Here is a 19,839-nt window from a genome sequence, read left to right as displayed (position 1 = left end):
ATAGTCACCGCACTGTCTCCGCGAGCTGCAGCTCTGTCCCCGGCAAGCCTAGTGAGTGCCTCTCACACATAGCCGGTAACCGCCAGATCCCCTGTGCTGGCAGACGCCAGCGGAGAGGCGATCATGCGGGCGCCAGCGGAAAGGCGCTCCATCTGCCTGAGCTTGTGCGTCTCAGTAATTCGTAAAGGACGCATTTGCCAGTGCTCCATATTACATACTGGCAAATGCCTCCATTTCCAAACTCCACTATCCACATGACTACGCTGGCCGCGGGAACACTACGCTGATTCTGACAGGAATGCTATGCTGACTACGTAACTGTAAAACTACACAAGTACCAAACATACATATTTTTGCACATACCTGTAATTAAATCTCTGTGTGCTAAATACAACTTTCCAGGCTCTGTGCAAAACTATGTTTGCAGTGCGGGACTGCCTGTTAATGTCCACCTATGCTGATAACATGGGCTTAATAATGGACAGTACTATGTCACGCTGCTTCTATTATAAAGGAACTATGTATGGCAGGTGACTAAGGACATAAATTGAGTAATAGCTGGTGCGTCAGACAGTGCATATAATACAGCCCTAACAAGGGCTAGCGCTGAAGATCTGGTAAATATAGATCATGGGAGACAACACACGGACAACACGCCCGCATGGCTGAAGGTCCGGAGAGCGTGTTTTCGCTCTCTGCTTCCTCAGGGAATGTCCATTTGAGAAGGAATTTGCCTTTGCGAGTGAACCAGAATAAGGGCCTGTGTACGCTCTATATATTGTGTGTTCTGGGTTTAATGAATTTAAAACGGCTATTGTGGTCTTTTGTTACCTCATATTATTATGTGCACCCAGCTTTGATTGTTACAGCAAACCAAACTATATATGTAAAGTGTAAATCACATTACTGAACAATAACAATCCCAGGGATTTCTAAACAAAACCAGGTACAAATATTTGGGTACTTGTTTCCTAGCACGGCGCCCATCGCATCGTATACCATTATACTAAATAAGGTATACGATGGTATGCGATGCGATATTGTACAATAAAATATCACATCGTATGCCATACAATGGCATACGATGCGATCGTATACGATTTTTTTATTGTATAAGCACCCTGATGGGTCCTTACAATGTTAAATGGCCCCCCATAGTCAATGCCACCCCCAGAATAAATGTCAACCCGAAGCGTGGCGAGCGCAGCGGTCCGCGTCCTCCAACCTTTTCATACCCCCACTATCCACGTCGGCGTGGAGTTGATTCTAGATAGTGTGGCGCGCGCAGCGAGCCACCGAGCCCGAACCGTGGCGAGCGTAAGCGGATTACATGTGAAGTAATACGCGCCCCCTCGCGGGGCACGCTGCGCTTGCCACGCTTCGTGCTCGCTGCGCTCGCCACACTATCTAAATTCAACTCCAAGCCGACGTGGATAGTGGGGGTATGAAAAGCAGAAACAAATGGATGATTTACCACAGCGCAACAGGCACTCAGCCCAGGATGACACCAAGAAAGCTTCCACCAAAAGCTTTAGAATACAGATAAATACAAAAAGGTAGGTGCACCCACTGGCGGGAGCATATAAACTTACACAGGAAGGTTTAACTGTAAAATTCCAGATAAACAGCCAATAAATCTGAAATGACTCAAACACAAAAAGAAAGGACCATAGTGCAATAATGTGAAACACTTGAGATTGGTTTAATTCAATCAGTTCACTCACATAGATCCATCAAATATTACTTGCACCTAGAACTGGCAAGAGACTCAATAGTGCAATATTGTTTGGTGTATAAAATATAACAATTTTATTGGTGCACTCACATTAGATAAAAAGTTTAAAAGCATATCACCCGGGGGTATGAAAAGGTTGGAGGATGCGTACCGCCACCCCTCGCGGGCTCGCTGCGCTTCGGGTTTGCGCTTCGCCTTTGCATTGATAGTGGGGGTGGCGTGGGGGTGCATTTAACATTGTAAGCACCCATCAGGGTGCTTGTACAATTAAAAAACGCATTGCATCGAATGCATCGTATGTGTCTATATGGCATGCAATGCGATGGCGTACGATGGACATCGTGGGCGCCGTGCTAGGAAACAAGTACCAATATTTGACAAGGTACAAGTAATTTGATCAATAAACAGTACTTCCTCATCTTTGCGGCCACTGCTTATGCTACGGAATTACGTAGCGTATGGCCAGCTGTGAGGGTTATTTTCGGGGTGCACGCCACCCTCCTGTGTCCACGCCACCATCTATTACCTTTAGTAATATTGTGGCGAGGGAAGCAGAGCAGAGCGATTCACGTAGCAGCTAATGTAACTGGCTTAAGCGGTGGCCGCAACGATGGGGAAGTACCCAATAAACATTAGGTTTTCATTGCGGAAAGAAAAAAGGGACATGGCTACCCTCTTAAATAAAAACTGTACCAAAACATAATCATGCATTGCATACCTCCCAACATGACCCTCTCCAGGAGGGACACATTTAGGGTTGCCACCTCAGGCATCTTCGATTCCTGGAGAACCCCCCCCCCCCACACACACACACATCTTCATGTGCGCGTGTGTGGCCGGAAAAGTGGGCGTGGCTTTGTAAAACAGGCATGACCTTTTCAGAAAAGTGGGCGTGGCTTCTAATACAGACATGTATTGATGTGCCTATTGTTACATTTAATAACACATTTCCCCTATTGACAAGGGATGAGTCAATTTCCCGGCGGTCGGAATCCCAGCGGTCAAAATCCCCACGCCGGAATCCAGAAACTTTCTCCCTCCGTGGGTGTCCACGACACCCATAGAGGGAGAATAAATCAGCATGCCGAGCGCAGCGAGGCACCGGGACCGATGCATGGCAAGCGCAGCGAGCCCGCAAGGGGGGCGATCCACATCCCATCCTTGACGGGATTTCGGCGGTAGGGATGCCGACCGCCGGGATTCCATACCAAATCCACTGACAACTCCTACACAGAGATACCTCATACATCTCCTCACCCTGACACCAGTGACAACAACTTCACAGCAACCTCTCCCACCCCCTCACTTCTCTAACATGCATAACTGACCCAAACACTGACCACCCTCCCTATGCCCCTAACAGTGTGCACACTCAGTTGGGAGGCTGTGGAGGCTTTCAAAGTCACCCAGATTCCTGGAGAATCCCAGAATCGGGGAGACTACAAAAACGTCCTGGACTTGCCACCAATTCAGGGATAATCCAAGAAATCCTGGAGAGGTGGCAACCCTAGACACATTGCTCTGTTTCTGGACATCCATGTTAATTTATGATTGCCAGCACCTGTGTTGAAGCGCCTTTCTTATCAATTAACCTGTTCAACACAGGTGATGGCAAGCATACATTAAGAAAGGGTGACCAACTCATCCCTTTAATCTGGGACACATATTAATTACACAGGTTATGTGGCTGGCTTTCACCTGGTTTTAAACTGCCACACCTCAAGACTCCATTTCACCTGGTTTTAAACTGCCACAGAACCTGTGTAATTAATATGTGTCCCAGATTAAAGGGATGAGTTGGTCACTCTAATTAAGAGGAAAGTCCAGAAGCAGAGCATTGTGTCCCTCCTGGAAAGGGTCATGTTGGGAGTTATGCATTGTGAAGTTGGGAGGTATATGCAGGGCTATTTTTGTGCAGGCTCCAGCAGGAACTGTGGCCCTTATTCTATTTCACTCTTTCTGACAAAATATTTCTTAGATGGACAAAACCATGTGCACTGCAGGTGAGACAGGTGTTACTTGTGCAGAGATAATTAGATTTGGGTGGGGTTTTACACCTGCCTCACCTGCAGTGCACATGGTTTTTGTCCATCTAAGAAATATTTTGTCTGAAAGAGTGAACTAGAATAAGGGACACAGTTCCTGCTAGAGCCTGCACAAAAATAACCCTGGGTATATGCATTGTGAAGCCATGTGTGCTTTGGTGTAAAATGATGAAACGTAAACTTTGGTCTTCGATAAAATGGCTGACATCAGACCTCATTCTAACACACACACAATAAATATGTGAGAGCAGCACGGCATGCCGGGACCTGTAACTCCACACAGGCAGTTTAACCACGCAACCAGCGCACAAGCCTGTATTTCCCATGACACCTTGCAGCATGACGTCTCGCGATATTTATACTACAACAACAACAAGGGATTTCCGAGTTTTATAAACATAATGACTGCGGTACTGCCATAAAGAGCGTCCCAGAGCGCAGCGAAATACCCGTCACAGGGGAGCGAGCAGCAGCCGCCACGCGTTTATGCGCCGGGGTCTGCATGAACCGCCTGTCAATTTGTGGCCGGGGCAGCGCTTTGCGATACGTCGCAAAGCTCAGCCAATGGGAAACTTGGATTCCTACTAGCCAGGCCCAATAGAAGAAGCGGGTCTGCATTTAAAAGCGTGTTGCTGCGAAAACGTTTTAGATCGGGACTCGGAGTAGCCGCAGTTGTAGCAGTGTGCGCGGGCAGGACTCAGCGGCTGTAGCACGAGTTGTTTATTGCTTTTACTTTGTATTTTATAACCCTCCCCTCGTCACGGTCAGATGGCGACTCGCCGGGCTGCTGTAAGTACCGCTGCGCGGCTGCGTCGGTTAGAGCCCTATATCTCTATCTCTCCACTGTAATACTACTTCGTGCTCTGTTACATAGCTCCCCATGGCTGTTATCCCTCCTGTGATCGAGACACTGCTTCCTCACCTCCCCAATCACTGTAAGATACCTAGTATATGTTCTCTGCCAGTGCTGGCTGCCTAGGCCACTGCACGTTGTAGTCCTCACGGTGTCCTTGTTGTTGTAGTTGCAACCCCCAGGAGCTCATTGTCTTTCTTTGTGGTAGTTCTGATGCTGCCGTGGCACTGCTGCTGTGATGAGTCTGTTTTAATAAGCTGCTGTTCTTGGTGGGACAGACAAAGGCAGTAGTTGCATATGTATCAAAACATATTTTTTGAACAGTTCCATCATATTCCAGGACAAAATAACACTTAATACATAAAGCTGGTTAAAATAGGCAAGTGACATGATGATCAAATATACACCAAAATGGTCAGTCGTCCATATTTTGCACTGAATATGGTTGTGATTTTGTTTGTTCCTATTACACTCTTATGAGGAATGCCAAAATATGTGGTCCTACAGTAGGTGTCCCTTGTTGATGGTGACTTCCCCACTGGGGAAGGCTGCTAGTTACATCAGAGCCAGATCCTGGATGAGTCTGGGTGCTAGAATTCCACAGGTCAGTGAAAAGCGATGGTCTGGGACCGCTTTGTCACTCACCAATGTTGTGCTTTAATCAGTGCAGTCCAAATGGGTGAAGGTGGTCACCTGATGTATTCCACTGCATCCAAATGTGCAGCTTTTGCAAAGATTTGAGCATCTGGATTCTAGTACCCTGTAAATGAGGTAGTGTAGATTGTAAGCTTTGCTGTGGCAGGAACAGATGTCTGATATTAATCTTTAATACCCTTCATAGTATGGGGACTACATAAGTAAATTGATACCACTTTATGAAAAGCCAGTATTTGACTGCAGAGTAGTTCTGGAGAGCAATAGCCCAGTGGCGTAACTTCATAAATTGCGCCCCCCCCCCCCCCTCAAGAAAAGTTACCCCACTCCTTTCTTACCCCATTGCTGCTGCAGTGCTGCCTTTGAAACATGCAGATCTGTGGTCCCGGCGCTTCTCCTCCAGGCTGGCTCGGCTCCTGTTCTGCTGCTATTAAAATCTCCCTCCCAAGATGTCCGCCCCCTTACAGCAGACCGTTTTTTGGGATGCTAGAGGAGGCTCCTCTAGCATCCAAAAAAGTCTGCTATAAGGCGGAGGACATCTTGGGAGGAAGATTTTAATAGGGACAGGACAGGACAGGAGCCGAGCCAGCCTGGAGGAGAAGTGCCGGGACCGCAGACAAGTAGATGTGCGTGTCCCGGCTACAGAGGTGGTGGCGGCGGGGGCAAGCAGGCAGCAGTGAAACAATAGCCCCGCAGACCCCCTGCGCCCACACTTTACTCAGCACCTCCCCGCCGCTGCGGGGCTATTGTTACGCCACTGCAATAGCCTCCTACCAAAATAGATGACTCCTGTAAGTTAGAATAGCTATGACCATCTACTGCTGCTCACAAGATCTCTCCATCCAGGTTCCCCATGAAGCTGACAACGCCATTGCAGGAGCAATGAGGTCTAAAGTCCAGCTGAATGGTAGGAGAGCTGCGCTTGGAGAAATAGGCAACAAGGTGACTGTACGCGCAAGGCAGCCTTTAGTAAAGGTATGATTTGGCTATAATTGGTGGTAGACCTAAAGGCTAAGCAGTCTTTATTTAGTATATTCTGTGATCTTTATTTGCAGAACACTAACACAGTGACAAAGGCTATCCATCCAACTACCAAAGTGGCAAATGTGGTTACAAAACCAAAGGCTGTGCCCGTAAAGGTGACTGTTATTGCATCTCCCCCAAAGGTAAGATGTAGTCACTGGTAATAGGCCTGTAGCAGCAATTAAAACAAATGCATATGAATGTATTTATTTGAAATGATATTGTGTGCTTAAACATAAGATAAAATCCAAGCACATAGAACACTGCACCTAGTACTTCTATACCAACAGGCCTGGTTATGTAACATTCAGCTTGTACTCTCTTATGTTGTGGTAACTTGGTTCTCGACACAGCTTTCTAAACTTTGCCTTTCTTGTAAGGTTCTTTCCCCAATTTCTATGGATGTATCAATGAAGGAGGAAGAGGATTTGTGCCAGGCATTCTCTGATGCTCTAACAAATGTGGAAGATATTGATGCGGAAGATGGTGAAAACCCTCAACTGTGCAGCGAGTATGTGATGGACGTCTACAACTACCTGAAACAACTGGAGGTAAATCATGAGCAATATATTGCCAGTATAATTGCTCTGTGTGTATGGAGCTTAAGGAGCATCTCGCGTAATAGTAACTTCATAACTTTGCTCCTAAAACCATTAATCATGTGAGATGGCAGTTTTATTACATGCAAATGGTTAAGGCAGCGGCTTCCAAACATCCTCCTTGCGGTAACCCAGCAGCGCAGGTTATAGGTATATATCTGTTCTTTAGCACACATGCTATATCCAAATTGACTGCAGTACTTAAGTACAGGTGACTTAATCATGGATCTAACTGAAACCTGGCCTATTGAGCTGCCCTGAGGACCATGTGGGAACTACTATTAAGGTATTTGACGGCAGGCTTAAGCTGTGTACACACAGGCAATAATCGCTGGCAATATGGTTGCTGAGCGACAATATTGCTAGTGATTGGATTGGGCATCGGCGATAAATCGCTGGGTGCGCGCTCACGTTTTCAGCCCCCTAATGGTCGGAGGAGCATGCTCCAGCGACTTCCCCTGCCTCTTCTCCCAGTAGTGTCATTTTTATCAGCGACAATCTCTGGTCGCTGGTTAAGACGGGACACCTAGCAATATATTGCCAGAGTTCATATTGCTCCATGTATACACAGCTTGAGTTCTTATAGGTTTTCTGGACTGTGCAATGAGGCTGTTAACCCTACTCCTGAGGCTGTACTTAAAACTCCCATCAGTGGCATGCTATAAAATGGTCTAGCTAAAGGTCGCTGGCAATATATTGCTTAGCAATCATATTGCTCAGTGTCCCGCTTTTCATCTGCGACCAGAGATGGTCGCAGATGAAAATGTCACACTGCCGGGAGAAGAGGCAGTGGATGTAGCTGGTCGGAGGAGCATGCGACCATTCAGGGTCTGAAAACGGGAGAGCGCACCCACCGATTTATCGCTGGTGCACAATCCAATCACTGGCAATATGGTCGCTCAGCTACCCTATTTCCAGCGATAATCGCCCCCCGTGTGTACGCACCGTTAGTCCATGGCAGCCATGAAGATTGGCTTTACTAATTGGCTAATTTTTTTTTTTTTTTCCTAACCAGATTTACCCCTCCCTGTTGGCACCTGAATGACATTACCTCTGAGCAGCTTGCCAATAAAAGTGTTGTGTAATTGGCTGAATAGACTGGGACATAATGAACCAGGAGATATAGCATGACTGTGGTAGAATTTGTAGGTTGTTTAATGGGTTACTTATCTGGCACCTGCAACACCAGTGAGTGCATGGATGGAATTGGCTCCCTGTGGGACTGCTTACTAAATCATTTGGCAAATGTTGGCAGTTTCCTAAAATGCCACATTTAATAGACTAGCCTTTTAACTTAAACTTGCCTGAGGAGAAACTACTACATGGTGAAGTCCAGTGCTTCTTTTTGGATAAAAAGTCTTAATCGCACTAAATGATCAATAACGAAATCTCCATAAGGCCAAGTAAGCAGCATTAAAGTTACTTGAAACACTGGCAGAGGGCTCTGCCACAGTAAGAAATTGAGGGCTTAAGTGGTACTATTAGTACTAAAGCTCTCCTTAGGAATAACAAAGGCCAAATATCCTGCAATATTTCTTAGTGCCTTCTTTAAGGGCCCCTTACACTTGTGAGATTTGACCGAATTAAGGTGGATTGAGTCAATTTATCTGACAAAATCTGATGTGTAGGACACAATGCACAATCCTGTGCCATTGGGTATAACCAAGAGATTGTAAAGGCCCCTATATGTTAGGCCGACTTGTCCAAGGGACAAGTCAGACCAAATTCTCCTGCGAGCTCCCCAGGCGGGTCACATGCAATTTGGCACTTGGTGTGCCATTTTTTTTTTATGTGATAAATCGCATAAATCACATGCGATTTATCACATGTAAAAAAAAAAAAAAGGGGAGATGCAGGGCGGGTGGTAGTGGGGAGGGGGGGGGTGTCAGCAGCAGCATGGGGGGGTTTGCCAGTGAGGCAGGGGGCGGTGATATGTGCGGGTGACAGTGGGGCGGGCGGCGGTGATGTGTGCGCTGCACCGGGAGAGCAGCTGCTATTACAACTCTAAAATAACGTTAAATGAATGTCCGGTTTTTGATTGGCTGAGTGCTCTATTAGCGGCCTCCTACCCAGCGGAAGCCGGACAGTCATTTGACAATGTTATTTCAAAGTTGTAATAGGCGCTGCAGGAGGTCAGACGTCGTCCTACCTTCTGTACGTCTGACCTCCTGATCTGATCCGCGCATCGTATCAGATCAAATGTCACACGGCCCAAGTGCCGAAATCGGATAGTGTATGGTGGCCTTAAGAGATTGATCCTCCAGCACATAGGATAAATCTCGAGTCAATTAGGTTCATTTTGTTGAACAAGTGTTTAGGGATGGTGGAAGGTGTACGATATGATGCCATGGAACAGCCCAGAGAGCACTGTGCCCTAAACAGTCCCATAGACTAGCCCTCAGCATATATGTATAGTAGCACTTACCCTCATAGTGCCAGACTGAGTGTGCAGTCTGAGTGCAGGACTCCATGTTAGATAAAAACAATGGCATCACATTGGTGTAACTTTAAAGGGTTCTAGTGAAGATTAGATTTATCAGTCTTTCATTTTACACCAGTGTGATGCCATGGGGTGGTTCTGCTGAAATGTCTTGGGGTACCCTGGACTTGTACCATAGTAGTGTTGGGGACTTGTCAGAACATACATCCCCAGAAAGATAACTGCACTTTCCCCTATGCAACATCCTGTCACTCCTGTTCATATCTCCCATTTAGACCACCCAATTTATCAACGTATTGTGCAATTAATTTACTATTTTTATTTTTCCTACAATCCATGGATCTCAGCAACAGCAATCTGTGAGACCAAGATATCTTGATGGAAAGGAAGTGAATGAACGCATGAGGGCTATTCTGGTTGACTGGCTGGTCCAAGTTCATTCCAGGTTTCAACTGCTTCAGGAGACGTTGTACATGGGTATTGCCATCATGGATCGGTTTCTTCAAGTAAGTTGTCTTAAGCTATGTCTGAACCTGGAAAGACTGTCACATCATTCAAGTGCAGTCACATTAGTCTAGGCCTGGCCAACATGTCCCACAGTGTTGCTACTAGAATGCTGAAGCTGTCAGGGCATGCTGCAATGCATAGTTGCCCAACAAATGGAAAGCAGCTGGTAAAGGAGTCCTGCACATGTAATCTATCTGGAACAATGTTGCTCCTGTACTTCTATGTAGAACAGTGCCAATCGGGTGCAATCCCAGGATACAAAATATCAGAATTCAAACCTGATTGGACAATGATGTGTAGCTGGAATGTGATGGGTCCTATGATTGCACAAATAGGTGTGTATCTAGCTTTATACTAAAATTAAACTAATGGCTCTCTACATACTAGGTCCAGTCGATGTCACGTAACAAGCTGCAGCTGGTTGGTGTAACTGCGCTCTTGGTGGCTTCCAAATATGAAGAGATGTACACACCAGAGATAGCAGACTTTGTCTACATCACCGACAATGCGTACAGTGCTTTGCAGATCAGGGAGATGGAAATGTCGATTCTGCGGGTGCTGAACTTTGACTTGGGGCGACCGCTACCACTCCAGTTTCTGAGACGTGCATCCAAGTGCTGCGGTGTAAGTGTGCACAAAGGCTGATATGTTTCTAGCCCCCCACCTGAGTGTGGCCAGAGATGCTTCTATGGCAATTCTGACAACTTGTCAGAAGCTAAACTGTCTTATCCCCTTGAGTGGTGGGTCCCCTTGGGCAGGACAAACCTACCTGCCCCAGAAATACTCACCACTCAGTGTAGGTGTAGTTATCACTAATAACAGTCCTTCTTCATAGGCTGATGCAGAGCAGCATACTCTTGCTAAGTACTTCATGGAGCTTACCTTGACTGATTATGACATGGTCCATTTTCACCCATCTGAGATAGCAGCAGCTGCAGTATGTCTGGCTCAGAAACTGCTTGGTCAGGGCAGCTGGGTAAGTGCAACTAACATTCTGTGACATGGTACAAATCGGCAGCTTGTACTCACTATAAATGTTTCTCTAGCTGGCTGCAGTTTATTTTTATTGAAGCAATGAAACATTGGGGGGGGGGGGGGGGATACTGGAAAACTGGGTTATTCTACTTTTCGGTAGTATACATATATAATATTGGCTAAATAGACCTGTTTACCGAAACGTGGTACTTGTGATAAATGTTAGACCTGTCCTTCAGCACACATACTATACTTGGTGACTCAGGGCTCCTCTTCTTATCCACAGGGCGGTACACAGTGTCACTACACTGGTTACACCGAGGACGACTTGTCCCTGGTAATGAAGCACATGGCTAAAAATGTCTGTAAAGTCAACCAGAACCTCACCAAGCATGTGGTAAGATAATTGCAGTTAGGGGCTTAGACTTTTGGCGGAAGGGTAACTGATAACTCTGTGCAATCTCTGCAATGAGGCTTTAGAATTCTTGCAGACCTGCCAGGTGAGACTTTCTTCAGTTTATTTCAATTTTTTTTTTTTTAACTTTCAGACTGTAAGAAACAAGTATGCAAACCGCAAGCTAATGAAGATCAGCACCATTCCTCAGCTGATGTCTCCGGTTATTACAGAACTTGCTGCAAGCCTTACCAATAGGCCAGCCTTCTGAACAGCATACAGATACAACATTTTGCACTTTTTTTATGACACTGCCTATTGGGCATAAATGCTGCTGACTCTGTAAATATTTCTTTTTTTTTTTTAATGAATGTTATGTGTTTTTAAGCTTTGCGCATTTGACAAATACTGAGATTCCTGGATCTAAAATAAACAATTGTTTTTTTTAATGTGCCTTTTTTTTATATTATTTATGTAAAGTCTAATGAGACATTAACTAGGGTTTAAGGCAGGCATGTCCAAACTGTAGCCCTCCAGCTGTTGTGAAATTACACATCCCAGCATGCCTTGCCATAGTTCTAGCATTCCCTAATAGCAAAACTGTGGCAAGGCATGATGGGACATGTAGCTTCACAACAGCTGGAGGGCCATAGTTTTGGACATGCCTGGTTTAAGGCTATCAAGTAACAGCTTTCTGTATGTGATCCAGTGCTGTAACAATCTGCCACCTGGTTTTGCTGTAGGGAATTGGCACTTTAGTTAGCATTGGGTCTTAATCAATATTTCTTCTGCGGCAGACGTCAGGGGCCACAGGGATTACATTGGATAGAGAGTGAGGTCACGACCTTTCCAGCACCAGAAAGGATAAAACTTCTGGACTGCCCAGAGACAGCCCTGGCTCCTCCCTCCTCTACCCCGCCTCCTAGGCTATCTTACTTTCAGTTTTAGTTGTGCTGGCAGGAGCCAACAGGCATTTTGAAAGGGCTGCTGTTAAAGCAGCTTAAACTTCGTTTTTAATTTTTTTTTTTTGACTGGAGTCAGTGACAGAGCAGCAGCGCCGGGGGTCTTTTAGACCCCTGCACTGCGCTCCATCACCCGGGACCCGGCAGCCCAACACCACCCACGTGGCTCCCACAAGTGGAGGTGTTCGGCTGGCTCTGAAGCACTGGAGAGCACAGCCGCGACGGGGACCGGGACATCAGCGGTGAGCACCGCTTACAGGTAACGCGCTCCCCGCTGGGAGCGAGCGCATTTCTAATGGCGGCTGACAGAAAAGAGGACAGGGAAGAATGTCTTTTTTGTTGGCGCACAGAAGTGATTTTGAAAGAAATATACAAATTAAAATTATTTCTTTATTGGGATATGTTTAAAATAAGAACTGTCCAGTCTGTGAAATATTATATATATATATATATATATATATATATATATATATATATATATATATAATTTTTTATCTTTTGAATAAAATTTTACTTTGATTAGTATCGGTGTCCTTTCATGTGTTTTTTAATTAATTTTGGTCCTTTTCGATCGGGGATATTCTGTAAGGGAGTTATTCAATATTCCTTTGGTGGGCTTATAATATTATGCCATAATTTACTCCTTACAGATTTACTACCTTTGTGATGTTCTGTTTTGCTTATTTTTAATCTTTTAGGAGAGTCCAGTGTATGGATCGTATGGTGTAATCTATCGAATCAGAAGATATTTTCACTTGTCACAATGATTTATCATTCACTTGCAGATGTTGTTTTGTATTACTGCAAGACACCCAGTATAGTGCTGTATGTTTTTATTCGTAACTTAGTGAGGGCTCTTGGCTATGTGTACTTTTATAAGCCAATGTTGAGCTCCACTTATATCCTTTAGTTAGCTCCTCAGGGCTCTATACAGGATAATAAATAATATTGATTTTATCTCAAAAGAAGTGATTGCCCGTACAGGTTACACCAGTTCTATACAATATCTGTTGGTGTGTACTACCATGAGAACAACTTTGGTGATTTCCCCGTAATATCTGCTGGTGTGTATTAACTCTTATGTAGTTTCAGCCTCATGCAATTGGACTTACAATTTGCACCTGTATATGTGGTTTATCCGCTAGCCAGTACTGCCAGCTTATGGCTTTTTAGCTCCACGGTATGCTTGGATTGTATCCAGGTTTATATCATAATTCTTACTGTTGCTTCTTGAGTTCCATCTATCAAATAGGGTGGACTCCGTGCGCAGCAATGATTTTTACAGATTGTTTAATATGTCTACCGTCTATCCCCTTTAAGACATTAGCTTTTATACAGTTTTAGAATATACGGCTGATGTTGCCGACTGTATCGCCTGTCCAATTCTATTCTATGGAGACTGGTAAATGTAATTTGACATATTTTGCCAGCGTATATTAGAGGTTGTTTCGCTGGCTGTACAATCTATATGAAAAGATGGAATCACATAAAGAGCATAGATTTTTACAATACACTTTATTGGGTGCGGGTTCAGTTATTGTTTGAATCACTGCCGCAATTCCAATTTATTGCTGTTGATTAGGTAACATATGCATGTGTTGCAAAAAGTAGCCAATATATTTCTGACCGTTTGGGCTGTGTGCGCAATGGTCGCTTGTATCGATTGTTTAATATGTAATAGCTGAACAAATCCTTGTGAGAAAGGTATAACAGCTATATGCAGTCTTTAATATTCATCCTAAAGCTAAACAGCAGCCTTAATGAATAGCTGTACAAGCCCATAATAAGGCTCACGCTACAATTAAATCACGATATTCCAGTCTACCCATATGGATTGTATAGCCAGCATAATTACCAATTGATGCTGGCAAATATGTTAAATTAAAAACTTACCAGTCCCTAAAAGACGGAGTTAATAGCTATGACAGTCGGCAAAACTAGCCGTATATTCTAAAACTGTATATAAAAAAGCTATTTTATTTCTCTGTAAAATAAATAATAGGGGACAAAAGGAAGACATATTAAACAATCGATACAAGCGACCATTGCGCACACAGCCCAAACGGTCAGAAATATATTGGCTACTTTTTGCAACACATGCATATGTTACCTAATCAACAGCAATAAATTGGAATTGCGGCAGTGATTCAAACAATAACTGAACCCGCACCCAATAAAGTGTATTGTAAAAATCTATGCTCTTTATGTGATTCCATCTTTTCATATAGATTGTACAGCCAGCGAAACAACCTCTAATATACGCTGGCAAAATATGTCAAATTACATTTACCAGTCTCCATAGAATAGAATTGGACAGGCGATACAGTCGGCAACATCAGCCGTATATTCTAAAACTGTATAAAAGCTAATGTCTTAAAGGGGATAGACGGTAGACATATTAAACAATCTGTAAAAATCATTGCTGCGCACGGAGTCCACCCTATTTGATAGATGGAACTCAAGAAGCAACAATAAGAATTATGATGTTTATACCGTGGAGCTAAAAAGCCATAAGCTGGCAGTACTGGCTAGCGGATAAACCACATATACAGGTGCAAATTGTAAGTCCAATTGCATGAGGCTGAAACTACATAAGAGTTAATACACACCAGCAGATATTACGGGGAAATCACCAAGTTGTTCTCATGGTAGTACACACCAACAGATATTGTATAGAACTGGTGTAACCTGTACGGGCAATCACTTCTTTTGAGATAAAATCAATATTATTTATTATCCTGTATAGAGCCCTGAGGAGCTAACTAAAGGATATAAGTGGAGCTCAACATTGGCTTATAAAAGTACACATAGCCAAGAGCCCTCACTAAGTTACGAATAAAAACATACAGCACTATACTGGGTGTCTTGCAGTAATACAAAACAACATCTGCAAGTGAATGATAAATCATTGTGACAAGTGAAAATATCTTCTGATTCGATAGATTACACCATACGATCCATACACTGGACTCTCCTAAAAGATTAAAAATAAGCAAAACAGAACATCACAAAGGTAGTAAATCTGTAAGGAGTAAATTATGGCATAATATTATAAGCCCACCAAAGGAATATTGAATAACTCCCTTACAGAATATCCCCGATAGAAAAGGACCAAAATTAATTAAAAAACACATGAAAGGGCACCGATACTAATCAAAGTAAAATTTTATTCAAAAGATAAAAAAACGAAAAACACTTTTTTTATATATTTTTTTTATATATTATATATATATATTTCACAGACTGGACAGTTCTTATTTTAAACATATCCCAATAAAGAAATAATTTTAATTTGTATATTTCTTTCAAAATCACTTCTGTGCGCCAACAAAAAAGACATTCTTCCCTGTCCTCTTTTCTGTCATTACATTTATGGTCTTTGGCTGCACCCCCTCTGAGCTCCATAATTGATAAATGTCTCACCTGGGGTATTTTTAGTGCTGATAGCACCTGCCTGTGCGGACATATCCCGTCCCCCCCCGTCCCCCCCCCCCTATCCCCAAAAACTTACTAATGGCGGCTGAGCAGCTCGGCGAGGGGGATCGCCGGGCTGCACTAGCAAGCGGCAGAACCGCCGCCTCTCGTAGTGTTGTGCACTTTGTCCCGCTGGACCACCAGGGAGACTTTGAGTGTGGGCAGTGGTGTTGGTAAGCGGGGCCGCCCGGCAAGCGCCGGATCCCCGCCATTTTACCGGCGCCACATGAGTCATTTAATCCCGGTGGCCATTTGCTAGTAGGGGGAGGGAGCCTCTCCTCACACAGCCCCTCTCCCGAAGACGGGAGCTAGGATGTACCCACGTGGTTTCCAGCCCTGATCTCTTCCTGCCTGCCTGCTGCATAGTGATAGAGGGACACGGAGAGCACTTTGCCAGTCCGGGTTCCACCTCTTCACAGCCAGGCCATTTGGGCAAATCTCCCCTGTACCTCTCCTACTGGAGCGCAGGGTACAGTACTTTATGCTCCTGCCGGCCTTTGTGCTTTGCGGAGCTCAGTGCCACTTTTATTATTATTTGCATTGTGCTATGTCTCATAACTGTGTTAACACCATCACTGCATGTCAGAAGTATAGGTGTTAGCTGTACCAGTTTAGCTGCCTCTTGTACAATCTTAGAGGACAGCGATAATAGCACAGGGACTCCTATATTGGTGTCCTGCACTCATTGCAAGTCCGGCCAGCCTGGGCATATGAGTATAGCCTAATGGCGCGGCTACCCTTTCAAAAAGGGACGCCATTGTAAGGACGTAGCTGGTCAGGAGGGGAGCTTACCGCAGGGTTTTGCTCCCAGAGACCATGGCACTTTCCCAGCTATCACGCGGTTCTGGCGGTCATTTTAACATAAAAAAACTTGCCGCCATTGCACGCTGCTGAAGCTCCTGACTGCTAATGCCAGGGCTGTGCTTAAGCTTGTCCTGGTTAACTGCATATTGAATGCAGTAGCTCCCCCAGGTTCTGTGATCAGACAGTGGGGTTTAGAGCATAGTGAGACAGTATTGGGCTGTATGTAAATTAGGTCCTAGCACTCCTGTGTTATATACCATGGTGTTGTTGATGGCCTGGGCAGCTCATCTCCTTATACTGTCTCTCTTATCCAGTGATTCTATCTCTGGCTACCTATACCTACTCTCTCTCCGTGTGTGTGTGTGTGTGTGTGTGTGTGTGTGTGTGTGTGTGTTGTATATATTGTCAGGTGGAAAGTGTATAACTCAGTTTACATTGTCATCTGAGGCATGTGTCTGTGGCCTTCCCTGATGTATTTTTCCTCTGTGACATAGAGATCATTAGATTTCTGCAATAAGCCTCTAATTGTGCAATGTGTATCTGCTGGCTGACAAAATAAAAACCCCTTCTTGCTTTCTTCCAGAAAGATACTGTGTTCTCAGATTACAGTTTATGGGGGGACAGTTTGCTGCCAGCTAGGTCATACAGAGGACAGCAGGAAGTGTACCCTGCTATCAGAGTGACACAGAGGTCACTCCATTAATCAAAGGCAAGGGCAGCAATGTCTAATGCAGATAGCATGACTTGTATGTTACTAACTCATGAGTTAGCAAAGTTTTCCATAGCAAGTCAATTAGAAATCACTGTGTGTGCAGCCATTACAGTTCTGGTCCAGACACTTAGTGTAAGACACCTCTGCTAACTTTTAAACCCTGTCGGAACATAGTCCAGGCCTGTTTTACCCTAATAGAGCAATAGCTCAATCAGCAACGCTCCCGTCTCTTAAGTAAACAAATCGCACGGCTATAAGGACTCAGTCCCCACAATACCAGGGGTTATTTCATGTTCTGACAGGGCACTATGGCAAACGTCACCAACGGTGGACTCTGAAGTGTAATTTCTCCACAGGATAACCTTCGGTATTCCTGGTCATTGGAAGTTGGAACATTGCACTGTCACATATAGAGCTGGTTGTGGTGTGTACGCACAATACAATCCAGTGTGGGATCTGACTATGCAGTCGGATTTACATTAGGATCACATGCATGTAGATCGCACATTTGAGATAATTTGACTTAGTATTCCTCCAGGCCTCTAGTAGCCTTGCACCCCAGCGGGGTAGCATTTTTGGGAGATGCAGCTGTGGAGGTGCAGTACGAACTGTGTAATGGTTAACATTACTACCTCACGGCACTGATGTCAATCTATATTCATAACACACTGGATATGCCCAATCTCGTTTGAGATCACATGGGAACACCAGCTGTTGTAGATAACATGGGCTCCATTCAAACAATGCCATTACCCTAACTGTGTGGAGTTTATGTATATTCTCCCTGTAATTGCGTGGGATTACTCCAGGTACTCCCGTTTTCTCCCACAAACAATTCGGTTTGTCATTTCTTATGGTTCTCCTTTAAGTTATGTTAGCGGAGTAACACTGGCTGTAGCTTTTATAATTAAAAGCTAATATGGCCTTGACTATGCATCCCTTCAGGGACGCAATCTCACTTTGGTAGAAGTTTTACTGGTTGCCAATGTTGACGGCCTTGTTCATTTCAGCGCCACCATATGCTATATACCAATATGTTGCCTCTTAATCTGTACGACCTATCCCTGCCCTTTGTAGGCCGGTGGTCTCTCCTAGGCAGCAATCAACTAGAGGTGGTCTGTGCTTTGCACGTCTATGTACATCACGCTGTAATACTTTGGCCATCTGACTCTCTCTTTATCCACTAGAGAATTCATAAGAGGGGCTGGTCTGCTACCATGCAGACTATTGCCAGCCGATATCTGCGGTCGTTTATCAAGCAGGATTCCTTGTTCACCTCACTCCCTGTTCTTGCAGGGGTACGGGCTCATTCCACTACATCTGTGGGTGTGTTTCGGGCTTTTACAGGTGGTGCAACGGCAGAGCAACTTGGCAAGGCGGCAACTTGGTCGTCTGCCAACGATTTCTTACGCTTTTTTGCGTTTGTTATGTTTGCCTCTCAGAACTCAGCATTCGGCCAGAATATACTGGCCGCGGCACAGGCACGTCCCCACCCTTAGGTGGCTGCTTTAGGACATCCCAATGTAATCCCTCTGGCCCCTGACGTCTGCCGCAGAAGAAACTGAGATTTATGTCTTACCTATTAAATCTCTTTCTTCGAGGACGTCAAGGGCCACAGGGATCCCTCCCTGCCACACCTGCTTCATGGTATTGAAGTTCATAGTTCCTCCGTTGAGTGAACTTAGTTAAAAGTTCCTTTGTTGAGGTACTTATACATGTCACAGTTATGGTTCCTCTGTTGAGCAACCACACACACATATATTGGTTGAATGTGTTACTGTATGGGTTTCTCTTCCTTCTATCTTGTCTCCTGCCTGGCTTTGGGAAAAACTGAAAGTAAGATAGCCTAGGAGGCGGGGTAGAGGAGGGAGGAGCCAGGGCTGTCTCTGGGCAGTCCAGAAGTTTTATCCTTTCTGGTGCTGGAAAGGTCGTGACCTCACTCTCTACCCAATGTAATCCCTGTGGCCCCTGACTTCCTCGAAGAAAGATTTAACAGGTAAGACATAAATCTCAGTATTGACCTACAGGGTGCCATGACCAGTTGCACTATGTCTCTCGCACTCATACTGAAGGACTGTAGCATGCTATCAGAGGGTTTAGGTTGCTGTCCCCCATGTGCCTCTCCTCCATATCTGTTCCCTCATTTTTATGTACTTCCCCAGGTTACTTTTTGTAGGAAAGCTGTGCAATCACACTGCAGATTGGCATTTATAATTAGATTTGCCATTCCTTAGATGTTACTTTGTAGCACACTCGCTACTAATGCGAGTGGTTCAGTTGTGTCTTCACTCATCATTACTATTTAACCTGTAACAACCAATCTAATATACCTCATGTAATAAGTTTACAATATTATATGATTTCGTTTAATAGACCCCAAGAGAGCAGTATCACACACACAGACAGAGAGAGTGAAGGTTTTGCAATATAGGGTGAGCAACAATGTTAAAAGTAATAGAGAGGTAGAGTACAATAAGCAGAAAAGTGTCCCTTGGATTTTGTAGCGAGGTGGTCATTGTTGACTTGAGAGAGGGCGGTTTATGTGTACTGGCAAGTATGAAAGCCAGACTGAAAAAAAAAAAAAAATACATGGGTCCCATCCCAGGGACCCCTCACTTTTAAGAAATTGTGGTCCTACTTCACTGTTTCTGGGTCCCATCAG

At 44.6% G+C, this 19,839-nt stretch overlaps 1 protein-coding gene across 1 annotated transcript; it reads left to right on the top strand.

The window, feature by feature from the left end:
- The first annotated feature begins 4,283 nt into the window (after window positions 1-4,283).
- Window positions 4,284-11,674, top strand: LOC146075010 (G2/mitotic-specific cyclin-B2-like). The gene is made up of 9 exons (XM_083183809.1): window positions 4,284-4,569; window positions 6,134-6,262; window positions 6,343-6,453; window positions 6,691-6,861; window positions 9,697-9,855; window positions 10,244-10,480; window positions 10,692-10,832; window positions 11,118-11,228; window positions 11,380-11,674. Exons 1-9 carry the CDS (start codon window positions 4,549-4,551, stop codon window positions 11,494-11,496), a joined length of 1,197 nt encoding a protein of 398 aa, XP_083039935.1. The 5' UTR covers window positions 4,284-4,548; the 3' UTR covers window positions 11,497-11,674.
- The last annotated feature ends 8,165 nt before the right edge of the window (window positions 11,675-19,839 follow it).

The sequence above is a fragment of the Crinia signifera genome, chromosome 4 (genome assembly GCF_055691185.1).
Source record: "Crinia signifera chromosome 4, ASM5569118v1, whole genome shotgun sequence".
Classification (NCBI taxonomy): Eukaryota; Metazoa; Chordata; class Amphibia; order Anura; family Myobatrachidae; genus Crinia; species Crinia signifera.
Note: the sequence above shows the minus strand (reverse complement) of the source record. Positions and strands in the feature narration are given on the sequence as shown.

Coding starts and splice junctions, on each gene's coding strand:
- LOC146075010 (XM_083183809.1), top strand. CDS start 4,549: ATGGCGACTCGCCGGGCTGCT. Junction 6,263..6,342: donor CAAGGCAGCCTTTAGTAAAG/GTATGATTTGGC, acceptor CTTTATTTGCAG/AACACTAACACAGTGACAAA. Junction 10,481..10,691: donor GTGCATCCAAGTGCTGCGGT/GTAAGTGTGCAC, acceptor CCTTCTTCATAG/GCTGATGCAGAGCAGCATAC.